At 43.0% G+C, this 26,799-nt stretch overlaps 1 protein-coding gene across 1 annotated transcript in view; it reads right to left on the reverse strand.

The window, feature by feature from the left end:
• NPC1 (NPC intracellular cholesterol transporter 1) overlaps positions 1-26,799 on the reverse strand; it is a 55,601-nt gene that overhangs the window by 18,170 nt on the left and 10,632 nt on the right. The window contains exons 2-10 of the mRNA XM_025364996.1: positions 25,340-25,462; positions 23,929-24,035; positions 20,682-20,857; positions 13,143-13,310; positions 12,017-12,266; positions 9,212-9,285; positions 8,338-8,708; positions 6,863-7,089; positions 3,741-3,841 (exon numbers count right to left, since the gene is read on the reverse strand). Coding sequence (XP_025220781.1) covers positions 3,741-3,841; positions 6,863-7,089; positions 8,338-8,708; positions 9,212-9,285; positions 12,017-12,266; positions 13,143-13,310; positions 20,682-20,857; positions 23,929-24,035; positions 25,340-25,462 — 1,597 coding nt within the window. The remainder of the gene's footprint in view (positions 1-3,740; positions 3,842-6,862; positions 7,090-8,337; positions 8,709-9,211; positions 9,286-12,016; positions 12,267-13,142; positions 13,311-20,681; positions 20,858-23,928; positions 24,036-25,339; positions 25,463-26,799) is intronic.

The following is a 26,799-nucleotide window of genomic DNA, read 5'->3' on the forward strand; positions in this document are numbered from 1 at the left end:
AAAAAAAAAAAAAAAAAAAAAAAAAAAAAGAGTTTGCTGAAATAGTTTTTATGTACTTCAGTGAATGAATAAAAAGGATTTTTTTATCTGAGGTAGGCATGGTTATCATTCAGGAAGAGTAATTCTTTTTATTCTTTTATTTTTAAAGGATACAGTACATGCATGTTAACAATTTCAAACAGAACAGAAAGGTGTTTACTGAAAATTCTCTCTCCTTCTCCAACATCTATTTAATTGTCTTAGTTCTCCTCCCCATACCATCTGCGAATCTTTCCAGAGCCGCTCCACACACACAAGCACACACACGGATTCTTCCCCTTTCCCTCTTAACCACACAAACCGTAAATACTATTCTGCACATTACATTTAAAATTCTGTATCTTGGAGATGCTCCATAAAGAGTTTCCTTATTCTTTTCCTACAATATTTTCTAGTATTTTTAGCCAATCCTCCCACTGATGAGTAGTTTTGCAATTTTTTTCTATTACAAACGAAGTTACTATAAATAGCCTATAAATATTTTAATGTGTAAAACACATACTTGTAGAATCAATTCTTTTTTTAGGGGGGCGGGGGGCAGGAGAGGGGGACAGTGTCTTGTTCTGTTGCCCAGGCTGAAGCGCAGTGGTGTGATCACGGCTGTCTGTGGCCTTGACCACCTGAACTCAATCAGTCCTCCTGCCTCAGCCTCCCAGTAGCTGGGACTAAAGGTGTGCACCACCATTGCTGGCTAATTTTTGTATTTTAGGTAGAGATGGGATTTTGTCATGTTGCCCAGGCTGGACTTAACTACTGGGCTCAAGCGATCCTCCTGACTTGGCCTCCCAAAGTGCTGGGATTATAGGCATGAGCCACTGCACCTGGCTAGAATCAATTCTTAAAGCACCATCACTGAATCAAAAACTATGTACATTTCTAATTTTGATAAATTCTCCCAAACTGCCTTCCAAAGAAGCTGAACTATTTTTCATTCCTTTTTGTCTTCTTTTTTAGAGACAGGGTCTCACTCTGTTGCCCTGGCTAGAGTGCAGTGGCACAATCACAGTTTACTGAAGCCTTGACTTCCCGGCTCAAGCAATCCTCCTGCCTCAGCCTCCCTTTTCATTAGTCAAGAAAATATTTACTGAGGCTGGGCGTGGTGGCTTATGCCTATGATCCCAGCACTTTGGGAGGCCAAAGTGGGTGGATCACCTTCGGTCAGGAGTTCAAGACCAGTCTGGGCAACAAGGCAAAACCCTGTCTCCACTAAAAATACAAAAAATTAGCTGGGCCTGGTGGTGCATGCCCATAATCCCATCTACTTAGGAGATGGAGGCAGGAGAATTACTTGAACCCAGGAGGCAGGGGTTGTAGTGAGCCGAGATCATGCCACTGTACTCACTAGCCAAGGCAATAGAGCAAGATTCTGTCTCTGAAAAATAAAATAAAAACCATTCTTTTTTTTTGTATTTCTTGTTTTGTTAAATTTCACATGGCCTCACGCACTCTTCTTTCAGGTTATTGATCATTTTCTTTTTTTTTTTTTTTTTTTTTTTTTGAGACGGAGTCTCGCTCTGTCGCCCAGGCTGGAGTGCAGTGGCCGGATCTCAGCTCACTGCAAGCTCTGCCTCCCGGGTTTACGCCATTCTCCTGCCTCAGCCTCCCGAGTAGCTGGGACTACAGGCGCCCACCACCTCGCCCGGCTAGTTTTTTTTTTTGTATTTTTAGTAGAGACGAGGTTTCACCATGTTAGCCAGGATGGTCTCGATCTCCTGACCTCGTGATCCGCCCGTCTCGGCCTCCCAAAGTGCTGGGATTACAGGCTTGAGCCACCGTGCCCGGCCTATTGATCATTTTCATGAGGTTTTTTTTTGTTTTGTTTTGTTTTTTTAGGACAGAGTCTTGCTCTTGTTGCCCAGGCTGCAGTGCAATGGCATGATCTCGGCTCACTGCAATCTCCGCCTCCAGGATTCAAGTGATTCTCCTGCCTCGGCCTCCGAGTAGCTGGGACTACAGGTACACACCACCACGTGTGGTTAATTTTTATGTATTTTTAGTAGAGACGGGGTTTCACATTTTGGCCAGGCTGGGATGAGATCTTTATTTATTACAAAAATGCTGTCTGCTATGCATACTAATATTTTTGTCCAGTTTTTTTTTTGGCAAGGTCTCGCTCTGTCACCCAGGCTGGAATGTGGTGCAATCTCAGCTTACTGCAGCCTCAACCTCCTGGGTTCAAGTGATCCTCCCACCTCAGCCTCCCAAGTAACTGGGACTACAAGCACGCACCACCACACCCAGCTAATTTTTGTATTTTTTGCAGAGACAGGGTTTCTCCATGTTGCTCAGGCTGGTCTCAAACTCCTAGCTCAAGTGATCTGCCCGCCTCTGCCTCCCAAAGTGCTGGGATTACAGGCATGAATAACTCTCAGCCCAATTTTGTTTTTTTAACTGTATGTTTATTCTCCACAAATGAAAATTCATGTACTCAAATTCATCAGTCTTTCCTTTTGGGGTTTCTGAGTTTTGTGTCTTGCTTTGAAATATCTTTTCTACTTAAAAATTATTTTTTAAAATGCCTCCTGTATTTTCTTCCACTTCTTACATTTCTTTTACTCTTTTACTTTTTTTTGAGACGGAGTCTTGCTCTGTTGCCCAGGCTGGAGTGTAGTGACTTGATTTTGGCTCACTGCAAGCTCCGCCTCCTGGGTTCACGCCATTCTCCTGCCTCAGCCTCCCTGAGTAGCTGGAACCAAAGGTGCCCACCACCACACCAGCTTAATTTTTAAAAATATTTTTAGTAGAGATAGGGTTTCACCATGTTAGCCAGGATGGTCTCAATCTCCTGACCTCATGATCCGCCCGCCTTGGCCTCCCAAAGTGCTGGGATTACAGGTGTGAGCTTCCGTGCCCAGCCCAGTTCTTAACATTTCAATTTTTTATCCATCTGGAATTTACTTTGGTGAAATGAACAAGGCAGAGATCAAAGTCAATTGTTTCCCCTATGGCTAGCCAGTTGCTGACACCATCCCTTTTCCACCAATTAGAAATGGCATTTTCCTCTATGACGCAGAGTAAATTTTAAATACAGATTGCAACTTCTCCCCTGCCACTGAGTGAGGAGAAGAAAACCTATCTGGGTTCTTCACTGGCTGGGCAAAACCTGTTGAGCCTGTAATTTGGCTTAAGATGCCAAAGGTGTCACATGAATCATCGCCTCATTTTATCAAGTACAATTGGTTCTAAAGTGCTACAGGAACCAGCAAAGAGCAAACCAGCTGCTCTTCACACTGTAAGAGTGTCCAAATACTCAACTGATGGTTTAGAAGGAAAAAAATCCATCAACTTTGTTTCTTCTTCCACATACCTCACATACTAGCTTTTCTCCATCACAGGGGTTCTTGTCTGAGGTCCATGAGCTCCCTAGAGGGTCCATAAATGAGCTTTGAGGGCCCAGGACCTCCTTGAAGCTGAACAACAATGCAGAGGTTTGCAATTGCATTACTCTGGGGAAAGGTACTTAGCCTTCGACAGCTTCTCAAAGGCATGTGTGATCTAAAGATGGCTAACACAATCCACTTCTTTTAAATCTGGAATGAAACCCAAACCCAAAGCCAAAGGAGATACTATTTTGGGATTCAAGAGGTAGGAAATTAACAAAACTGCCCAATTTATGAAATCTTCATAATTACCACTTGACGCTAATGACAAAACCGAGATGACTTTACCTAAAAGGAAAAGTCAAAGCTTCTCTTACTTACCATCATAGCCTCCCAACACAAGCCATGGGAACACTGGTCCACCGAACGTACCCAGACAAGGATCATGGAGCAAACTTGTATCATTCAGAGAGGCAGGGGCCCTGTCAAAAAGTTTAGAAAACACTTCCCAGTTAGAAGGGCCTCAAGACATCAGAGACCTAAACATTTACACAACGAACATTTGATGAGGCTGGCTGTATTCTAAGGACAACATGGGCCCCGAGGTTTCTCAGTTGAATAATACAGCTCAGCACTCACCTTTGGGAGCTCAGAATCCCTGGGCAAGAGGCAGGCAAATACGGCCCAGTGCCATCAGTGGCACACGGTGCATGGTGCTACACAGGCACAGAGAAGGAAGCAAACACTAAAAGGCAAAACTGTAGCCAAGAGGAAGAGACTGGACAGACCCAGACCTCCGAGGATGAGGGGATTTCACCAAAGAGGGAGGACAAAAGGGTGTCTCACAATTACAACTGTGGGAGGAAAAAGGGAGGGAGAGAGAACAGTGAGAGGGAATGAGAGCAAGATGGTGGTTTAACAAGTCTTGTATGCCAGGTATGGCGGGACGCCTAATCCCAGCTACTCAGGAAGCTGAGGCAGAAGGATGGCTATAACCCAGGAGTTTGAGTCCAGCCTGGACAACATAGCAAGACCCCATCTCTTAAAAAAAAAAAAAAGAAAATAATTCAAAGAAAAGATGTCCTGTCCTAGAGCATGGGGTGCCCACCAAGGGGGCTCCTGAAGGAGGGGGCCGGTCTGGGGAGAGTAATGGACAGACAAATGCAAAATAAAAGGACTCAGTGCCAGTTAAGTAGTTTGGATTTTTATTCTGGAGGCACTGGGGAACAATGAGAGATTTCTGGGAAAGAAATGTCATGAGCTGTTTTACAAAGCTAGCTCGTGTGGTAAAGTGGAATAAGGTCTGGAAATGGCAAAGAAACAGGAAGCAGATGGAACAGTAAGTGGAGATGTTAGTGCAATGGCCCAGGCGAGAGGCAACTGGCAGTGCAGTGCAGACAGACAGCTCGCCAGTGGAGAGGGAACCAGCATTTCCAGACAGACCATCAGCTAGAACTTGGCCAGGTGCTGAGAAGCTTCTGCACAGGACCCGCCCGTCAGAGCAGATGGGTGACGGCATGAGGGAGGTCAGGTGACCTGCAGCGAGCAGTTGAGTCCCCTCATCCACAGCAGAAATCTGAGAGACCATCCAGAGGCTCAGACCCACAAGAACCCCATGAGGAAGGCAAGGGCGAGACAGTATTCAGGGATAAAGCCTCAAGTCTGAGTAACTGGTAACTGTCACTGCCTTTAAACGAAATGGGGAAAAGAAGCAGGTCAGCGTATGGTTCTGGGCAGGCCACCTGCCGTTACTGCAGGACCCTCAGGTGAAAAAGTCCAGGAAAAGCTGGAGGGAGAGGAAAGGGGACAGCGCTAGAGGCGGGCCTGGGGTTATGAGGATGCGCACAAGCATAACTACAAACCAATTCAGGTCCCTGCCGCCAGGAGCCTGCCACTCCCTGCACTGCTTCCACACTGGAGGGAACCACGCCCGCTTTAAGGAAGCACAAGGCTCACGCACCTCTGCCCCCGCTCATTTTTCTTGACTTTTATCTGTGCAACAGAGAGTAAACTATAAAATTTATGTAACATTAAATGGTCATCCAACTATCAAAATTATGTAACATTAAACTTTTTTTTTTTTTTCCAGGTAGCCTGTACCATCTACCCTGTGGAGAAAGCCGGTTTAGGGTATGGAGCATAAGCTATTGCGTTTTCCTGAGCATAACTCATGTTATTAGTGGTGATATTCTTGAAACACAGTGAATATAGCCCAACTGCATAAAAAGTCTTACTCTAGTAACAAACAAACAGAACTTAAGAACCAGAAGTGAGAGTCCTTAGCTCTTGAGAAGTAGTTGGCTGAGCAGTGTCCTTAAAGGTGACAAGGAATAACTTCTCTGTTCCCATGCTGAAGAAATAGCCCCTGTGGTTGCTCAACTGGCTGAACAAATGCCCCTAGGCCAGGTCCCGAGCATTCGGGGAGAGTAGGCCCATCCGGCACCGTGCTGCTCTTCCCCTACCAGAAGAAGCCTTAAGATTCCCCCACAGGTCACCCAAGCACAGCTTCCTGGGGTGACAATTCCCAATTATAAACGCACCCTGCCCAGCTAGACACGCCTCCTAAGGGAAGCAGCTGCAGGGCCCTCCAATCTAGACCTGTGGGCCTGTCCCGCCCCAACTCCTCATAGGGAAGCTGCCTCCCAAACAGCTGGGGCACTACAGGGGAGCGGGCTATATATCTGAGAGAGAAGAAAAGGCACCAAAGGCTCCTCTGTCTTTACATCTTGTGGGGGGTGTGACACATGACACTGTGTTAGCGACCCAGGCACATGGTAAAGGGTAAGGGGCAGCTGCACTCCTCAATCTCGCACCACGAGGGCTCCCCGCCGGGGTTCTGCACTTGCTGTTGGTTCTGCCGGGAACACGCATTCCTGTGATGGGCCCAGCTGTCCTCCTTTCCTCTCCCTTTGTGCACATCTCCATGTTTAAGCAGTGTACCCCCACTCTGTCCAGCCTTAATTTTCTCCTCACAGCACTAATCTCTAGCTGGCATGATAGCGTATGTTATGTGTTCATCATCCGTCTCCCTCCATTAAGATGTAAGCTTCCGGCTGGGTGTGGCAGCTCACGCCTGTAATCCCAGCACTTTGGGAGGCCGAGGTGGGGGGGATCACTTGAGGTCAGGCGTTCAAGACCAGCCTGGCCAACATGGCAAAACCCCATCTCTACTGAAAATACAAAAATTAGCTGGGCGTGGTGGGCACACACCTGTAGTCCTAGCTACTACTCAGGAGGCTGAGGTATGAGAATCGCTTGAACTCCGGAGGCAGAGGTTGCAGTGAGCCAAGACTGCGCCACTGCACTCTAGCCTGGGTGACACAGCAAGACCCTGTCTCAAAAAAAAAAAGAAAAAAGAAAAAAAAAAAGATGTAAGCTTCACAGGGCAAGGACTTGCTCTGTTTGCTCACCTCTGGGTTATGCTCATAAAACAAGCTTATGCCCATATACCCTAAGTCAGACCCAAGAATGGTGTCTACCAATGACTGTCTCTTGCCACTTACCGTACGCAGTACAGAAAGTGCGTGTGGTAATCGGCATACACAAAGAAGTCGTCCCCTTTCTTGTGGTCCAGCACGGAATGGCTGTTCTGGAAGTAATTTAACACACTCATAATGGTGCAGTTCGTGTTATATGGTGAGAGCGGGGCCAAGCAGATGTCCTGAAGTGTCACAGTCTCATTGTTGTAAGAGGCAGTAATGTTTTCGATGGCTATTTGTAAGTCAAGAACCTGAAAGAAGATTTCAAAAATAAGCAAACCCAGAAACACATCACATTTCTCTCAGATCTTGACTAGTCAGTATTGCCCTGAGGGGTCAGAAGACAAAGAGTATTTGGGGAAAATACTTCCTAAGACGAGGGAGAGCATTAAGGCGCAATACATTAAGAAAACGGGTCAGGCCCACTCTAACAGCAAACCGGTTAGAGGCGTCCACAGAGGCAGCAGGGGGTGGGGGGACACCATGACCAGAACAGCTATCAACATAGGACACACAACCATCTCCCTCTACCCTGCTCCAGCGGTGGCCAGCAGGCCAGAAGGGAGAGCAGAGGGGTCTCCTGGTCTCCCTGACCCTCCCCTCAATAATAACACAAAACCTCCTGCCTTGCTGTGCACTACAGCCATTTACATATGTCCCCTTATTTCCTAACATAGAAGATGATCTTGGAGGTAAATGACTATGCTGTTCACCTTCAGCAACAAGCTGGAAAAAGCAACAGACAGTCACCGGGTAGAGAAAAGATTCTATCCAAGTCTTAGGACCATTTTAATGCTTTTCAAGATTTCAGATTTTCTTGTAGACATGAGCAATGTTTAAAGGAAAAACCATGTGATTATACATTCATTAAAAAAGAAGCGGGTATAGTTTATGCACAGGTACAGTTCTCCAAGGCAAGTGTGACAGGGACAATGGGAAGGTTTACACGCCTTTATAGGAGCAACAGGATGGATCTTGCCCCAAATGCACCTCTCACCAAAAACAGGCTGGGTGCCCACGTTCAGGCAGTGATAAGTTCATTCCTACAGGTTGGATCAGGGATGGTGACCTGGCAGCTCCTTCCTCAGCCCCCAGGACAGCAGTAAGGGCTTCATGCCTCTGGGTCCTTGCATATTACTTTCAGTTACCACCAGAAAACATTCGCAAATTCCTAAGGTGACGTCCTAATAAATACATCCTGCCTCAATAGACAAATGCCACTGAAGTCTTCTTTCTCTGCTCATCTCAATTTCAAGAGAAAGGCAGATCTACTATCTGAAGTAAATACAAAAGTGAGCAGCAATAAATATTTCATTAAGTTCTACATCATTCACTTTCTTTTAACCTAACTTAAAGGCAGCTTTGCCATTATATGCTAAAATTTTCAAGATATACCATGACATTCAGCCCCAAATCCCCATCCAGCAGTAGTCAACATGTAAAAGCCAGCAAACCACAAGGTCCCCTGGAGTGACTTATTTCTTCAAACAGCAGGTTACCTGGTGCAATATCTGTATGTCAAGCGGAGGTCCAAAGGGTACATCAGCTCCCGAAGGGTACGGCTGGTAAGTGTGTTTGTCAGTGAGAGGGGCCCGGATGATGAGCTGCTCCGTCCGGAAGAAAGGCCCAAAGTGCTGGTCAAAGTACTCTTTCTCCAGGCGAGCCTGGCTGCTGGGGGCTGACCAGAGGTCAATCGGATTGGTTGTGACCCGGACAAACACCAGGCCCGACGAACACACAGCAATGAAGACCAGCGAGAAGAAAATGACACAGCCAGGGTTTCGGACGCAGAAAGACCCCCAGCGTGTGAACAGCCGCCTCAAGCAGCCCTCAAATGCTGCACTGACAGGGTCGCAGCAGGACGCCTCTCCTGGAAGAGCGGGAGAGGAAGGGAGGGTGGAGGTTAAGAGCCAAGCCATTCCTGAAAGTCGGAACAGGGAAAGCATTAGCTGCTGTCTCATGGCAGGAATCAAGCCCACCTGGGGACACATATGAGACCCCTGCCCTCAGCTATCTATCTGCTCAGCAAAGTCACCTTTATTGGCTGCCCTCAATGAGCGCTGTTCCCACCCCACAGATGAGACACCGACACAGGAGCCTCTGAAGGGTGAGGTTCAACCCTGCCCTGCTATTCCCACTCTTGTCCTGCTGCTTTCGCGCCTCCCCAGCTATGATTAATTACTCGGTTCTGCTGTGCCACCCTGACTAGATGGTAGGGCCACAAAGGCAAGGACTACGTCTGCCTTGGTCGCAGCCGTGTCCTCGGCACTAGCACTCCGCCTCACCCACTGTCGCAACCCCGCTGAGCAAACGAATACTCTCATGACAGACAGCATCATCTGAACCCTTTTATTCATGGACAAATATGCCTACCTTTGTCACTTGCATTAACAGAAAAAGCTATATTGCTATCAATGGGAGTGTACTCGGAGACAAAATACCGTTTTCTGAAAAACAGAAGAGAGGAAATAGTATTAGTGGACTTCATCACAATGAGGCTGTTGTTGGGACATTCCTGTAATCCCATGAAATGCTTTCTTCCTCCTCCTTGCCTCCTCCTCCCTAATTACTGCCTTCTTTCCCCTAAGTTTCCTTGCTCTGGGTGCCTCTGTTCACCAGTCTCAGGAGAAAACTTAAGAAGATATTAAAAGAACAGTTAATAAAGGATAATTTCACCTTGTGGCCCTCATTTTATTTAAAACTTTTAGGTCTTTTAAGAACACGCTACTGGGCTGGGCGCAGCGGCTCACGCCTGTAATCCTAGCACTTTGGGTGGCCAAGGTGGGCGGATCACGAGGTCAAGAGATCGAGACCAACCTGGCCAACAAGGTGAAACCCTGTCTCTACGAAAAATATAAAAAAGTTAGCTGGGTGTGGTGGTGTGTGCCTTGGGAGGCTGAGGCAGGAGAACTGCTTGAACGTGGGAGGCGGTGGTTGCAGTGAGCTGAGATGGCGCCACTGCATTCCAGCCTGGTGACAAAGACTCCATCCCAAAAAAACAAACAAACAAAAAAAAACCACGCTACCCTTTCCAGTAGCAAAGAGCACACCTAGTGTGCAGATCTTCGTTTCTACATACCACTCTTGAATAAAAGCAACCAGAGCTCCCTGCAAGGCAGGGACAGGGAAAATATAAGATAAAGCTGGGGATGGGAGGTGTATGTAAGAAGAACACAGAGGGCCGGGCGCGGTGGCTCACACCTGTAATCCCAGCACTTCGGGAGGCTGAGGTGGGTGGATCACGAGGTGAGGAGATCGAGACCATCCTGGCTAACATGGTGAAACCCTGTCTCTACTAAAAATACAAAAAATTAGCCGGGCGCCTGTGGTCCCAGCTACTCGGGAGGCTGAGGCAGTAGAATGGCGTGAACCCAGGAGGCGGAGCTGGCAGTGAGCTGAGATCCGGCCACTGCGCTCCAGCCTGGGTGACAGCGACACTCTGTCTCAAAAAGAAGAACACAGACGTCAGCCAGAAGCCACTCCCAATGGCCCAAACTGGAAAACTTTGAGTAACAAGATAAATGACAGTGTTGGATACAACCAACAGAATTGAAAGTCCATGATGTAAATAACTGAGTAAATAAATGAGGGAGAAGGGATAGCTTTCTGTACAGAAGTCCAGTTAGTAAATGCAGAGGAAGAGAGGGAAAGAGAAAAAATATCACCATTAGGTAAACACCTTCGTTATAATTGTTGCAGACAAGACCCAACAATGAATGCTAAAATCAGTGGTTGACAGTTTGAGGAGGAACAAAATATTAGCATAGTCTCAAAGCATCTTCCTCCAAGATATTGATCAATTATGAAGGGAAAAGCAGTAACTTCACAGTGGAGCTATCCAGCAGATATCACCTTGAGCAAGTGTTCAAGGTTAACATCACCAGGAAAGAGACACATCAACATCAGGGACGCCGACATGATGCACCGAGAAAGACATGATGTGACTTCTGTGATGTACTTGTCAAAACACCTCATTTCAATCTCATCATGAGAAAATACTAGATAAAGCCAAACAGAAGGACATGCTACAAAATACCTGACCAGTATCATCAAGGCCAGAAAAGGAAAGACTGAGGAACTTTCTGTCACAGATTGAGGGGACTCATAAAACACAAAAATGTAATACGGGACCCTGAAACAGGAAAGAGAATTGGAGGAAAAGCTGGTGAAATTGGATTAAGATCTGCGGTTTAGCTAATAATAATGTAATAATAATGGCATGTTCATGGTTTTGATCATTGTACTAGGAATTACGTAAGTTGTATCATCGGGGAAACTGGGTAAAGGATATACACAAATTCTACCATTTTTGCAACTTTTTGGTTAAGTCTAAAATTATTTCAAAATAAAAAGTAAAAAAAGTACTGTCCTAAATTAAGATGCAAATATCTAAAAGGACTATAGTACTGCATTTAATTAGATTTGAATCTGATTTCGCTCATTTGACTCTGACATCTTTTTTTTTTTTTTTTTTTGAGACAGAGTCTTGCACTGTCGCCAGGGCTGGAGTGCAATGGACTCCTGACCTCGTGATCCTCCTGCCTTGGCCTCCTAAAATGCTGGGATTACAGGCGTGAGCCCCCGTGCCCAGCCTTTACTCTGACTTTCTAAAGAATGAGTGGCTGGCTGGACGCAGAGGCTCATGACTGTAATCCCATCACTTTGGGAGGCCAAGGTGGGCAGATCACCTGAGGTCAGGAGTTGGAGATCAGCCTGGCCAACACGGTGAAACCCCGTCTCTACTAAAAATACAAAAATTAGCCAGGCATGGTGGTGGGTGCCTGTAATCCCAGCTATCTCAGGAGGCTGAGGCAGGAGAATCGCTTGAACCTAGGAGGTGGAGGTTGCAGTGAGCTGAGATCACGCCATTGCACTTCAGCCTGGGTGACAAAAGTGAAACTCAGTGCCCCCAAAAAAAAAATGAGTGGCTAATGCACGGTGCTTTAAATCACACATCATTTTGCATAAATCAGTAAAATTCACTTCTGATGTTGCAGTGTTAAACAGGACTTTGATGGTTTACTATATAACAGCTGTAGAACACAGTAATCCATGCAGTGGTATTCATGTAGGTATTTGATTCTTGTCCTAAGTAACCAAGGTCTGACAAGTGAAAACTCAAAGTGCCAGTGGGCAATTTTGCTCTTCTTGCCCTGGATGATAAACAAAACTGCTTACCTGTAGCACCACACTGCAAAAAATGCTCCAAAAAACACAAGCAAAAATGCCATGTAGGTGATCCACATGATGACATACATGGCGTCCAAGCCGAGGATTGTCCAGGGAGCAGGAGGCGGCGGGGGCTGGGGCTTGGGGCCACAGACAATAGAGCAGTCTTGGCAGCTACACGGTGCTGTGACTTCATCCACAGACTCATCACAGCCTTTGGTAGCATTATTCATGGGCTCCATCCCATGGACTGGAAAATCTACAGGAAGGAATTGTGTTGAGTACAAATCTCAATTAAAAACATCCAAAATTTTGTATTATACTTAAACCCAACGAAAAGCCCACTGAAATACATAAAACAACTGAAAGAAGAAAAAGAATTGGAGGTTTTAGTTTAATTAAATTATGTTTTGCTGCTTCGTCCTGTGGAATTTTAAGTTGCCTCAATAAACCTGTGCATAGGGGTTTGTCACTGATAGAGCAATCCTCCAAGTACACCACATACCAAGGTAACCCTCAGTCATGTCCTATCTCCATTCTCAGAAGCTAATACTACAGCAGAGCTCTGGAAAAGCTGCCTCCCACCCCCTTTTTAACTGCTTATTCTTTCAATTACCACAGCAATGCCTGAAGGCAATTCATTTCTTCCTCCATTCCCACTCCCAGCACCCACTAAATTAGCCAGAGCAGGATAAATGTACCAGTTACCTCTCTTACTGGGAGAAACTATGAACTAGTTACCTGAATGTGTTTATCTTCCTATTGCAGATTATGATTCCTCAACTGAGATTCATTCATCCATTCATGGAGAGAGAGGGCTTTGCCCTCACCAAGGCTGGAGGACAATGGGATGATCATAACTCACTGCAGCCTTGAATTCCTGGACCCAAGCAATCCTGCCTCAGCCTCCCAAGTATCTGGGACTACAGGTGCATGCCACCACACCTGGCTAATGTTTAATTCTTCTGTAGAGACGGGGCCTCACGACATTGCCCAGGCTAGGTCTGGAACTCCTGGTCTTAAGCAATTCTCTTGCCTCAGTCTCCCGAAGCACTGGTGAGCCACTGTGCCCAGCCAGTTCCTTGGCTTTAAAACAGTATCATAAACACACCAAACTTGGAATCTTTATCCCTACCTGAAAACACGGGAGTGATGGTAAAAGGTGCCTGTCCGTTGTCCTTATTGAACATGTATTCAATCCAGTTGGTGGCATTACAGGCATCAGCGTCCTTCCCACACAGGAGTCCCAGGGCCTTGTCATTACTCGAGGGGGCCTCCACGTCCCGGCAGGCATTGTACATTGCTAGAAGAAGAAACCCAAAGGAAAAAGGAGAAAAGATGCTTGCTGTAATTCACGAGGAAAGATCTTACAAAGGCTTCTTGAAGGGAAACACGAACTCCATACGCACCATGCTGGAACGCTGGACAGCAAACACTAAGGGCACGAACAGAGATTCCCTTTAAATTGGCTTATCACCCTGCAAATAATATGGAGGCCTGATTCCGAGTAACTTAAAAGTAAAAACAGGAAAAGGAAAGGCACACGTTGTCTCACAGCTCTCACAACAGCCTGGAGTTGTATCCCCACTGTATAGAAGAGCATACCAAGGCCCAGGAAGCCGCAGCTAAGAGCCTTAGTACTTCTTCAGTTAACGAAGCTGATTCCAGAAAACCTCTGCCGCAGGAAGCTACACAGCCAGAGAATTATGGAACTTACTTGGAAAACTGGTTTCAGGGCAGAGGTCACATGTCAATAAACCTAATACTGTTGGCCGGGCGTGGGGGCTCATGCCCGTAATCCCAGTACTTTGGGAGGCCGAGGCAGGTGGATCATGCGGTCAGGAGATCGAGACCATCCTGGCTAACACAGTGAAACTCCGTCTCTACTAAAAATACAAAAAAATTATCCAGGCGTGGTGGCGGGCGCCTGTAGTCCCAGCTACTTGGGAGGCTGGCATGAACCCAGGAGGCAGAGCTTGGAATGAGCTGAAATCGCGCCACTACGCTCCAGCCTGGGCAACAGAGCAAGACTCCATCTCAAAAAAAATAAATTAAAAAAACCCCCAAAAACCTAATACTGTTAACTTTTTGGATAATATTTTATTATACATAAAGACAACACATTATATAAGGATAGTATCAGTGTTTTACACCTAAGAAAATAGCTGGAATGGGTCTGTCGATTCTCATTTACCCGTCCCTGCTTGCTAGAAACTTCCCAGGATCTTCTTTCCCTAATCTTCAAGGAGATGCTTACGCATTCATTTTGTTTTACCCTTGCTCTGGAAAGACAGGTTAACTAGGGTGACAGTCATCTCCCTCAGAATTCTCAATACATTATTCCATTGCCTTCTGGGCTCTATCATGGCTAGTAAGAAAATCTCCAATTATCATTGTCTTAAGGTGATTTGTGTCTTGACTCTATTTGCTTTTAAGATATTTGTCTTTGGGCTGGGGGTGGTCATGCACACCTGTAATCCCAGTAATTTGGGAGGCCCTGGTGGGTGGACTGCCTGAGCTCAGGAGATCCAGACCAGCCTGGGCAAAATGGCAAAACCCCGTCTCTACAAAAAATTAAAAAAAAAAAAAAAAAATTAGCCAGGTGTGGTGGCGCAATATAATTTACAATATAATCACATGTAATTTACAATTTACCCCCCTTAAACTATGTAATTTAATGGAGTTTAGCATATTCATAGATATATGCAACCATAACCATAGTCAATTTTAGAACATTTTCATCACCTCAAAAGAAATCCTGTATTCTCGCTATGCTCAACTACCTCCCCACCCCTCTAAGCCCTAAGCAACCACTGAACTGTCTCTATTTATTTGACTATTTCAGACATTTCACGTAAATCCAATCATATAATATGTGGTCTTTTATGACCGGCTTCTTTCATTTAGCATAATGATCTCAAGGTTCATGCATACTGTGGCATGTATCAATACTTCATTTCTTTTTATGGCCAAACAACATTTCATTGTACAGACATATGTTTTGTTTATCCATATATTAGCTGATAAATATCTGAGTTGTTTCCACATTTTGGCTATTATCAGTAATGCTGCTAGAAGCATTTGTGTATAAGTTTCTGTGTTGACCTATGTTTTCATCTTTTGAGTGGAATTGATGTATCATATGGTAATTCTATGTTTGTTTCAGGAACTGCCAAACTGTTTTTGCAAAGTGGCTATACCACTTTACATCATCACCAGCAATGCTTTTTCTTTTTGAGATGGGGTCTCACTCTGTCACACAGATTGGAGTGCAGTGGTGTGATCTCAGCTCACTGGCAACCTCCGCCCCTCAGGCTCAAGTGATCCTCCCACCTCAGCCTCTCAAGTAGCTGGGACTATAGATGTGCACCACCATACCCAGCTAAGTTTTTGTAGAGATAGGGTTTCACCATGCTGCCCAGGCTGGTCTCAAACTCCTGACCTCAGGTGATCCACCTGCCTCGGCCTTCCAAAGTGCTAGATTATAGGCATGAGCCACTGTGTCCAGCTAATGTTTTTGGTTTTGGGATTTCTTTTTAATAAAGGTTCCTATTTCTCCACAGTCTTGTCAACACTTCTTGTTATCTGACTTTGATGCTAGCCATCCTGGTGGGTGTGAAGTGGTATCTCATTGTGGTTTTGATTTGTATTTCCCTGATGACTCATAGTGTTGAACATCTCTCATGTGCTTGTTGGCCATTTGTATATCTTCCTTGAAGAAATGTCTGCTCTATTCAGATCTTTTGCCATTTTAAATTGGGTTATTTATCTATTCATCATTGGGTAGTAAGAGTTGTTTTGTTTTGTTTTGTTTTGTTTTTTGAGATGAAGTCTAGCTCTGTCACCCAGGCTGGAGTGTAATGGCGTGATCTCAGCTCACTGCAACCTCCACCTCCCAGGCTGATGTAATTCTCCTGCATCAGCCTCCTGAGTAGCTGGGATTACAGGTGCATATCACCATGCCTGGCTAATTTTTCTATTTTAGTAGAGACAGGGTTTCACCATGTTGGCCAGGCTGGTCTCGAACTCCTGACCTCAGGTGATCCGCCTGCCTCGGCCTCCCAAAGTGCTGGGATTACAGGCATGAGCCACCGCACCCGGCCAAGAGTTATTTATGTATTCTAGATACAAGTCCCTTATCAAATACACAATTTGCAAATATTTTCCTGTCCTTTTGTTTTTTTGACTCAGGGTCTCACTCTGTCACCCAGGCTGGAGTGCGAGGTACTTAGTGCAGCCTCCTCGGGCTCAAGCAATCTTCCTGCCTCAGATACCCATGTGGCTGGGACCACAGGCACATGCCACCATGCCTGGCTAATTATGTTTTGTAGACACAGGGTCTCACTTTGTCACCCAGGCTGGTCTTGAACTCGCAGGCTCAAGCAATCCTCCTGCCTCAGCCTCCCAAAATGCTGGGATAATAGGTGTGAGTCACTGTGCCTGGCCTTCTTGTCTTTTCTTGATGGTGTCCTGTGAAATACAAACTTTTTTATTTTAATGAAGTCCAATTAATCTTTTTGTTGTTGTTGCTCTTGTTTTGGTGTCATATTTAAGAATCAAGTGCCAAATATGAGGCCATGCAAATTAATCCCTATGTTTTACTCTGTTTTATAGTTTTTAGCTCTTACATTTAGGTCTTTGATCTGCTTTAATTTCTTTAACATATGGTGTGAGGTAGGGCCCAATTTCATTATTATTTATTTTTTTGAATGTGTGTATCCAGTTATTGCTGCACCATTTGATGAAGAGTATTCTTTTCTCATTGAATGGCCCTGGCACCCTTGTCAAAAATCAGTTGACCATAGATATATTATTTATTCTCAGTTATATTCCATTGATCTATATGTCTATCTTTATTCCAATACCACAATGTCTTGATTTCCATTGCTTAGTTTTGAAATTGAGAAGCGTGAGTCTTCCTATTTTTTTTTCAAGGTTGTTTTACTATTCTAAGTCCCTCAAACTACTACGTGAATTTCAGAATCAGCTTGTCAATTTCTACAAAGAAGTCAGTTGGGATTACAACAGAGATTGCCCTGAATCTCAAAACAACTTGAAGAATACTGATATCTAAACAATATTAAGTCTTTTGATTGATAAACATGGAATGTCTTTTCATTTATTTAGATCCTCTTTAATTTCTCTGAATAATGTTCTTTAGTTTTAGTTTTTTTTAATTTTTGAGATGCAGTCTCACTCTGTCAGCCAGGCTGGAGTGCAGTGGCATGATTTCGGCTCCTGCAATCACCGCCTCCAAGGTTCAAGTGATTCTCATGCCTCAGCCTCCCAAGTAGCTGGGATTACAAGCGAGCATCACCATGTCCAGTTAATTTTTGTATTTTTAGTAGAGATGGGGTTTCACCATGTTGGCCAGGATGGTCTCAATCTCTTGACCTTGTGATCTGCCCGCCTCGGCCTTCCAAAGTGCTGGGATTACAGGTGTGAGCCACCGCATTCGGCTGTTCTTTAGTTTTAAAGTGTTTTGCCTTCTGTTACAGTTACTACTATTTCCCATACTATAGTAAATGGAATTGTTTTATTTTCACTTTGAGATTGTCCACTGTAAGTGTACAGAAATACTGTACACTTGTACTGATTTTTGTATACTGAATTTTCTCAAAGTCTCAGGGTTCATCCCTTATCCATTCTGGAAAATCCTCATTATCCCTTTGATTGTCTCTCCCCAACTCTCTGGAGCTTCTCATGTTATCCTATATGTCATTTCTTTAATGATTTATAGATCTTTCTATCTCTATGCTGTTTTCTGGGTAATTCCCTCATATCTTCCAGCTCACCATTTGGTTTTCAGGTTTTATTTTATATTTCAAGCATACAAAAAAAACATGGAGAATAATACAGTTCTCATTTCCTCATTACCCAGTTAATTATCAGTCTTATCATTTTACATTTGCCTCAACATTAAAAAAATAATGGACTTGGCCAGGTGCAGTGACTCACACCTGTAATTCCAGCATTTTGGGAGGCTGAGTGGGAGGATCACTTGAGGCCAAGAGTTTGAAGCCAGCCTGGGCAAAAAAGCAAGACCCTATCTCTACAAAAAAAAATATTTTTAAATTAGCCAGGTGTGGTAGCATATGCCTGTGGTTCCAACTACTCAGGAGGACTGCTTGAACTTAGGAGGTTGGGGCTGCAGTGAGCCACAATTGCGTCACTGTATTCCAGCCTAGGTGACAGCATGAGACCTTGACTCTGTTTTATAATAATGCACTATTCAGAACAACTGGCTATGGCATAATTTAAAAAATAAATACAAATAATAATGCACTATAGGCCAGGTGTGGTGGCTCACACCTACAGTCCCAACACTGGGAGGCTGAGGTACGAGGATCACTTAAGGCCAGGAGTTCAAGATCAGCCTTAGCAACACAGTGAGGCCCGTCTCTTCAAAAAAATAAAGAAATACTTAAACACACACATACACTCTATAGATTCAGTTGAAGCTCCCCAATTGCCCCTCCCTGACAGTAGTCCCTTCCCTAAGGTAAACACAATCCTGAATTTGATGTTTATCCTTCCCATGTATATTGTGTACTTGTATGTTTTAAGTAGGTAGTACTTTTGTTTTAAAATGTCATATAAACATGTAACCACCATTATAGTTATCATACAGAGTATTTTCACCACCTAAAAATCTTCTGTGCTCTACTTATGCCTTCCTCTTTCCTAACCCATGGCAATCACTGACTTTTTACTGTCTCCATGGTTTTGCCTTTTCTAGAACGTCATATAGTAAGTAGCCTTTTCAGACTGGCTTTCCTTAGTAATAGGATTTAAGATTTGTCCATGTACTTTCATAGCTTGATAGCACTGAATTTTCATGGCTTTTTAGCACTGAATAATATTCCATTGTGTGGATGTGGCAGTTTATTTACCCATTCACCTTCTGAGGGAAATCTTGGTGGCTTCCAAGTTTTGGCACTTACGGACAAAGCTGCTATAAACATCCATGTGCAGGTTTTGGGGTAGACATATTTTTAACTCATTTGGGTAAATACCAAGGAGTATGATTAGTTTTGTAAGAAACTGCTAAACTATCTTCCAAGGTGGCTGTACCATGTTGTACTCCCACCATCAATGAATGAGAGTTCATTGCCAGCATTTGGTGTTGCAAGTGTTTTGAATTTTGGCCATTCTAATAGATGTGTAGTGGTATCTGGTTGTTTTAATTTGTAATTCTCTAATGACATAATGTTGAGCATCTCTTCTCATGTACTTATTTACCACCTGTATGCCTTCTTTGGTGAGGTATCTGTTCAGGTTGTTTTGTCCATCTTTCAGTTGGGCTGTTTGCTTTCTTCTTGTTGAGTTTTAGAAGTTATTTGTATATTTTGAATAATAGTCCTTACTAATATATGTCTTTTGCAAATACTTTCTTCCAGTCTGTGTCATGTCTTCTCATTCTCTTGAGGTCTTCAATTTTTCAATCACAATAATGTTACAGTGGGTGTTCTTATATGGGTCTCCAGGTTTATATGCATTTAGAGTTTCTCTAAGGCAGGCATCTACAAGTGCAATTTCTGGGAGGAGGGTTATCTTCAACTTTACTACATATCACAGTTGTTTTTCAAATGGTTTTCAAACAATTATACCAAATTATGGTTATAAGTGGTGGAGTATATTAGTATTCTTATTGCTTCACATTTTCATCCATAGTTGAAATTGACCAACTTTTTAATTTGTGCCAAGCTGATGAGGTGTGAAATTGTAGCTTACTGTTTAAATTTGCATTTTGCTGACTGCTCCAGATAACAGTTGTTTATATTCATAAATATTTTCCTTATGGTTTCTGCTTTTCCTCTTCTGTCTAGAAATCTTTCCTTTATCTTAAAGTCATAAAGATATTCTATATTTACTTCTAAAACTTTCCAACTGGGATTTTTAATCTGTATAATTGATTTTTTATTATCTGTAAAAATTAAAATTAGATAAATATAATCTATTTTCTGATCCCATTTATCAACTAGTCCACCTTTTCTCTCAATGATTTGTAATGACACACGTGTTACATATCCATTTTCCATACATGCGGGCTTCTGTTTCTGGACAAAATGACCTCTCTCCATTCAGTCAGGTTGCCTTGTATGTCACATCTTTTGGATTCCTAAGTGCCTTATTTTTTGCTGCTTTTGTGAATGAGACCTTTTTTCTAAGGAATTTTTTGTTACCTTTTTAACTGTCATTATAATTAAATGTTGTATGCTGGTCAATGCTGGGGGATCATTTCTGCTATCTGTTAGACCTAATGACTTTCCTTTATGGTGATCTGATTCTTCCGAGTCATGACCTCTTCTCTGCCAACCATTAATAGTTCTATCTTCTCAGTCTTGCAGTAATTTATGACATTACACAACTCATGTCTGTTAGAATCAAAGATCCAATGGTTACTGAAGTGTATGGATGCAAACTTGCACATACTAAAATTTTCCATGTGGGAAGTTAAAGTTAGGGGGAGTTAAAGCAAGCGCTTTAAGGAGATTGTTATATTCGTTGTAGTTCAAGTCCTAAGATACAAGCAAAGCAACAACTTTATTTCCTGGCCAATGGAACTGAAAATTGTGATTTTCCACAGGGTTGACAGGACAACTAAAAGGAACAATTTGCTCTGCTGTCCTGATGCCAGCTGTAAAAGAGGAATAATTAAAAGTTTACTTACCATTGGCAAAACTCTGTCCGACAAAGTACTGTAACTCTTTCACATTTGTTTTCGTCTGGTTTGTAACAGGATCAACATAATCTTCAGTTGCTGTAACATTCAAAAACTGACTCTGTCGAGGGCTACATGTCAGCTCACAAAACAGGTTCAGTAGGTTATAAAAACAGGATGGACATCTAAAGGAAAAGTAAATTATATTCTGCATGATCTCACACGTAATAGGGCCAGCGGGAACGATTTTAAATAGACAAAGAATATTTTAAACTTACTGTAAAGTGACAAATTACCAAGAGAACATATTAAAAATCAGCAATACTAAACTTAAAACCTCATGTTAAAATAAAGGCACACCTTTAAAAAATGCCCTAATTACTTTCTGTATTTATTGTGTCCAATTATAATTTCAAAAAGAAAGAGACGCTTCTCTGAATTCTGCACTTTATAATTTAGAGACATACATTCTCTGACCTAGAGTAAAAGGACTTTGGAGCATCAGGAATTATTATTATTATTATTTTTATTATTATTGTTTTTTGAGAAAGGGTCTTGCTTTGTCGCCCAGGCTGAGTGCAGTGGCGTGATCACAGCTCACTGTAACCTTGAGCTCCCAGGCTCAAGCAATCCTCCCACCTCAGCCTCCCAAGTAGCTAGGACTACAGGTATACACCACCACACCTGGCTAATTTAAAAAAATTTTTTGTAGAGGTGTGGGTCTCACTGTGTTGCCCAGGATGGTCTCAAACTCCTAAACTCAAACAACCCTCCTGCCTTGGCCTCCCAAAGTGCTGGGATTATCGACATGAGCCACCGCACCAGCTGACAGTTTTGATTAAGAAGAAAATAAAATAAAATAAAATAATGAGAATTATCATGAGAATCTTCATCTTACAACCTATTGAAGGTTTTCTTTCAAGCTCCAGAAAATCACTAGGCCCTCCGGAAACACAAGGAGAAATCCCCATGGTTTGTAAAGACAGAGAACAGCAATGTTGTTCTCTGGTTGCATGTGCTTCAGGAGCACACAACTGCACAAGAACTGTAAGCTGCCTGAGCTCTCTTTTCCCCTTGGTCCACTGTTACTTGCAAAAGCTGTTGTTTCATTAGACTTGCATTCTTGCAATCAAGATTACTTTATACTCTGATCCAGTCCCAGTGACCACGTAAGACAAAGAACGAAAAAAGTGTATCCTGGCCTTCAAGAGCCTCTGTTTTAGTGAAGGAGATAGGGAAGCACAGACTCTCTCTCTTTCAGGAGCCCCACTGCTTTACTGCCACAAAGCCAGAAACTACAATTACGTTATTCTAATAGGAATCACTCTTGGGGTGTATAGTTTTCAAACTTTTTCCATGTTACTACATTTAATGCCCACAATCACTAATTTTGACAGCTGTGTATTTTTCCAAATATCAGGTTGTTTCTGATACAAGCTTTGGTGCCTCTCATAATATGGAGAAAGGGTTGGCTATCTTTTTATGTTTATGTCCCTATGTCCATAATGTCTCACCTAGGGTGGATCCTAAATAAATGTGTTTTGACTGAGTGTACAAGGCTCCAATTTGGTTCCATCAATGTCCATAAGCCTTTCATAGGATATGCTGGCCCAACTATAGTCTCAACTTTTGTTGTTCTGAAAAAACAATTTAGTGGTGGTTTTCCATTCTCTATGGTCAACTTTTGGTAATAAGCAGAATTTCTTCATTGGAAGCCAACTTGTGCCCTATCATCACCTGCAGTGATATTTGCACAGAGAAGCATTTTCCCTTTTCAATATTTGCTTCCCAAACATCTTTACCAGTGTGCTGAAGTCTGAAAAATTTAGAAAGATACCACAATCTGCACACCAGCAGCTTGCTCTTTTGCATATTTGAGAATTGCTGGCTAGGCCTAGAGAAGAACATCTATTACCAAGCCCTTTTTCACTGCTCAGGGCCATAGCCAACAGATCAGATAGAAAACTAAGTTTGACAAAACCAGCCAGCTACACCAGAACAAGCTTGCTAACAGTTCCCCAAGGCCAGCTCTACTGACGCCCTGACTCTATCACACCCCTTCACCAGAGGGAGAGACAAGAATGATGTGCAAAGCAAGGCATGGGGGGAGAGGAAGGACTGCTTGATGGGAGTTTCAGGCCAGGCACCTGAGCAGGACCCCTAGGAACCTCTCTTCCCCACAGTGCACAGCTCAAGTTTGAAAGGAGCCTAGCCGTAGTGCAGACACCCTGCAGAGTGAAACATCACAGAGGAAACCAAGCATCAACTCTGAATGCAACTGGGAAGTGAACCAAGTCTGATAATTATTGTTTTTCTCTTTATTTCTGACAAATTGTAAGAGTGCTTTCTTAAAATAAAACAAAAAGAGACTTAAAAAAAAAATAAAACTGGCTGGGCACTGTGGTTCACACCTATAATCCAGCACTCTGGGAGGCTAAGGTGGGAGGATCATTTCAGACCAGGCCTGGCCAACATAGTGAGACACTCATCTCTAGAAAAAGAATAAAAATTAGGTTAGGTGCAGTGGCTCATGCCTGTAATCCCAGCACTCTGGGAGGCCGAGGCAGGTGGATGACTTGAGGTCAGGAGTTTGAGACCAGCCTGGCCAACATGGTGAAACCCCGCCTCTACTAAAAATATAAAACTTAGCTGGGTGTGGTGGCATGTGCCTGTAGTCCCAGCTGCTCGGGAGGCTGAGGCAGGAGAATCACTTGAACCCGGGAGGAGGAGGTTGCAGCAAGCTGAGATCATGCCACTGTACTCCAGCCTCGGTGACAGAGCAAGTCTGTCTCAAAAAAAAAAAAAAAAATTAATAAAGAAAAATATAAATAAAATTAGCTGGAGAGGGTAGTGCATGCCTATAGTCCTAGCCACACAGGAGGCTAAGGCAGAACAATCACTGGAGCCTAGGAGGTTTAAGCTGCAGTGAGCTGTGATCACACCACAAACCACTGCACTCTAGCCTGGGAAGCACAGTGAGACTCTGTCTCCATTATACACACACACACACACACACACACACACACGTATACATATTATACATATATGTATTTTTAATATATAAATATACATTTAAATATATATCCACCTATTTTAAATGTATACATTTATGTATAAACATATAATATATTCATATAACAGACATATAATATATAAATACAAATATGTAAACAAACAAAGAATAAATGGAAAGTTGAGTATTACCAGTTCACAAGTATCTACAGCTCAGTTGTTCTGTTTCCCCAGCAGAACCTACCTGGACAGAAACTGTAGAGGCAGCTGCAAATTGTCTTTTAGTGTCTGAAGCTGCTGAACATCACAACAGAGACTGACATTGCCAAAGAAGAATCCTGGACAGAGTTCCTTTCAGGTGAAAGAGCACAGACACAGGAGTAGGCAGTAGTTAAAATAAGGTCAACATTCCTCAGTGAATTAACACACATTCATTCATGTAATCCTTTTGAAGTACAAAAGGGTAAGACACATCCTGTATTTGCAAAGCTCTTATAGAAATATTTTAAAAGGCTACACATTTACTACTTATTCACAAGTAGAGGTAGTAGAGATGTTTCTAATTTTCTTTTTATTTGGAAGCGTTCTCTCCTCTCCTGACAATCATTTTATGTCTTCTTAGGGTTTTTGGTTTGTTTGATTCAATTCAACCAGAGTGCTACTTACTATTTCTATTAGTCGTTTCAGGGAGAGTTGAAACCTTTAATAACTATGATGAAAGCAGCAAGTGAGGACAGGTGCTGTGGCTCATGCCTGTAATCCCAGTACTTAGGAAGGCTGAGGAGGAAGGATTGCTTGAGCCTAGGAGTTCGAGACCAGCCTAGGCAACATGGTAAAATCCCATCACCACAAAAAAATTTTAAAAAATTAGCCAGGGGTTGTGGCACGCGCCTGTAGTCCCAGCTACTTGGGACCCTGAGGTGAGGGATTGCTTGAGCTCAGGAGGTCAAGGCTATGGTGAGCCGTGATTGCACCAATGCACTCTAGTCTCCAGCTAGGACAAAAGAGCAAGGCTCCTTCTGTCTCAAAAACAGAAAAGAAATGAACAAGTGAGCCTAGGAGCTCTGTTATCATGTCAACTTGACTTTTGATTACTTTAAGTCTCTAAAACCAGGCTTTTCACATGATTTTTCCAGTTCTGATATCCCTGTGTATCACAGCATGGTAAAAAAAAAAAAAAAAAAAAAAAAGAACAGAAATCAGAATCCTGGTAGCAGCCAAAATTCACAGGCTCTCAGTGGAACACAGAGAAAACAGTAAGATGAACAGGGAACGAGGATGTCAAAGCCACTTAGCAACAGAGTCCATTTGAGTCCTGAAATGTAGGAATCAAAAACAGCTAACTTCTAATATTTTGTGGAGATGCTGCAAGGGCAACGTATGAAGTACCAAGGACAGTCTCTAAATAGTAACCTGCTATTGGGAACTTTATAAGAGGTATAAAGTCATCCCCTGACAAATTAAGCCTTTGGAGTTTCGGTGCTCTTTCTCTGCCACTGTATGCTACAGGTTAGAGTTTTAGAGTTTGGGGTAAGACTTAAGCCTATTAGTCTCGCCTCTACCTCCATCCTGCAATAACATTTAAGGAATAATTAATTACAGAGAATCTTGTGATCAGCATTTTGTGCTCCCAATACCTAAGATAATGAACTTACCTGCACTAAGTCATATCCATCCTTTGGTAATGGTTTTGGTGGGCCAAAATATTCGCAATTGTACCTCTTGTCCCCATATGCAATTCCACACTCTCCATACCAAACACAGGACTGTGAAAACACCTACAGAAAGTCAACACAAATTTCAGTGTTACCAGAGTCTCAATGGTACATTTCAACAAAAAGTGCCCACTTGAGTACGATCACAGAAATTTCCAACGCTACCTGCAAAATGAAGTAACAGCAACAGGCACCTTAACATTTTGAAAAATATTAATTAAAGTAGACCAAATGCCTATTTGTCAAGTCAGTGAAGTAGGTAATGGTAATTGCTTATTTACATAATTTCTATTTCCTGTTTATTTGTTGATAAGAGGAAGCTATAGTTCCATGTAAGAAACACTCAGAATCACAGTAAAGAGAAAAGCAAGATAGTGACGTAGCAATTACTAAAACACCATTTTTGCACATCTGCACCAGGAACTATATAAGCTCGAAGTAATGAAAGAATATTTCCATATGTATTTAGGTTAATTAATATCAATACATCATGAGTAACATGAAGAACAAAACAACAAAACCACAAACATCAACACCCCAATGTAAAGAACAAGAATGAACTTCCTGTCCGAGATTGAAGTAGAAAGCAAAGAATGTGCTAACTTTAAGGAAAAACACCAAAGCAATCTCGAAAGAAATTTTAAAACCTCTTATGTAAAGGTTTCTCAAAAGCCACTCATATTTCCCATGTGAGAGTCACAAGGTTGTCAGAAAATTCAGCAGAGGGGAGGGGTCAGTGTGAATCATCAGGTCAGTGCCTTGCTCTGAAGGCTGCTGCCCAAAACATACCCGATCCTCTGCCTCACGATGGACTCAGAAAGCCACAGAGGGCCCAGCTCGCCAGGGCACCAGGCTTGCAATTGTCTGTTCTACAGGGAAACAGAAGATATCAAGAAGCAGCTATGGCTCCCAAGAACCCTGATGGAAAAGCCATTAAAAAAAAAAAAATCTGAACAGAAGTCACAATATGAAATTCTCTTCAGTGACAGTGGCACACAACCTGCACACAGGCAAGAAGCTAAGTCAGTCTGTGTTGGTCCCTCAGTATCAAAATACAAATCCCACAACAGTCCCTGAAGACCTAAAACACGAGAGAAAAAGTCAGCAGGAGATTGGGATTTGTATGGGCAGGGAAATCCAAGGCATCAATATCACTTTTCTTTGAATTCATTTTTCAGATGTTCTAAAATAAAAATTACGACTTAACTCCTCTTGACTCTTTGAAAGTCATGTTTAGGCCACAAAGGAGGGAAATTATACAAATGAGGAAGTGACAAGCCTTCAACAAAGCCACATACGAACCCTGTGCCAAGATTCCACCACTATTTTTATATAAAGAGAATCCCAATTGTTATTCCCATAAACCTGGCGATTCTAAGGAAAAAAGAAACAGTATTGCA

The sequence above is a fragment of the Theropithecus gelada genome, chromosome 18, assembly GCF_003255815.1.
Source record: "Theropithecus gelada isolate Dixy chromosome 18, Tgel_1.0, whole genome shotgun sequence".
Classification (NCBI taxonomy): Eukaryota; Metazoa; Chordata; class Mammalia; order Primates; family Cercopithecidae; genus Theropithecus; species Theropithecus gelada.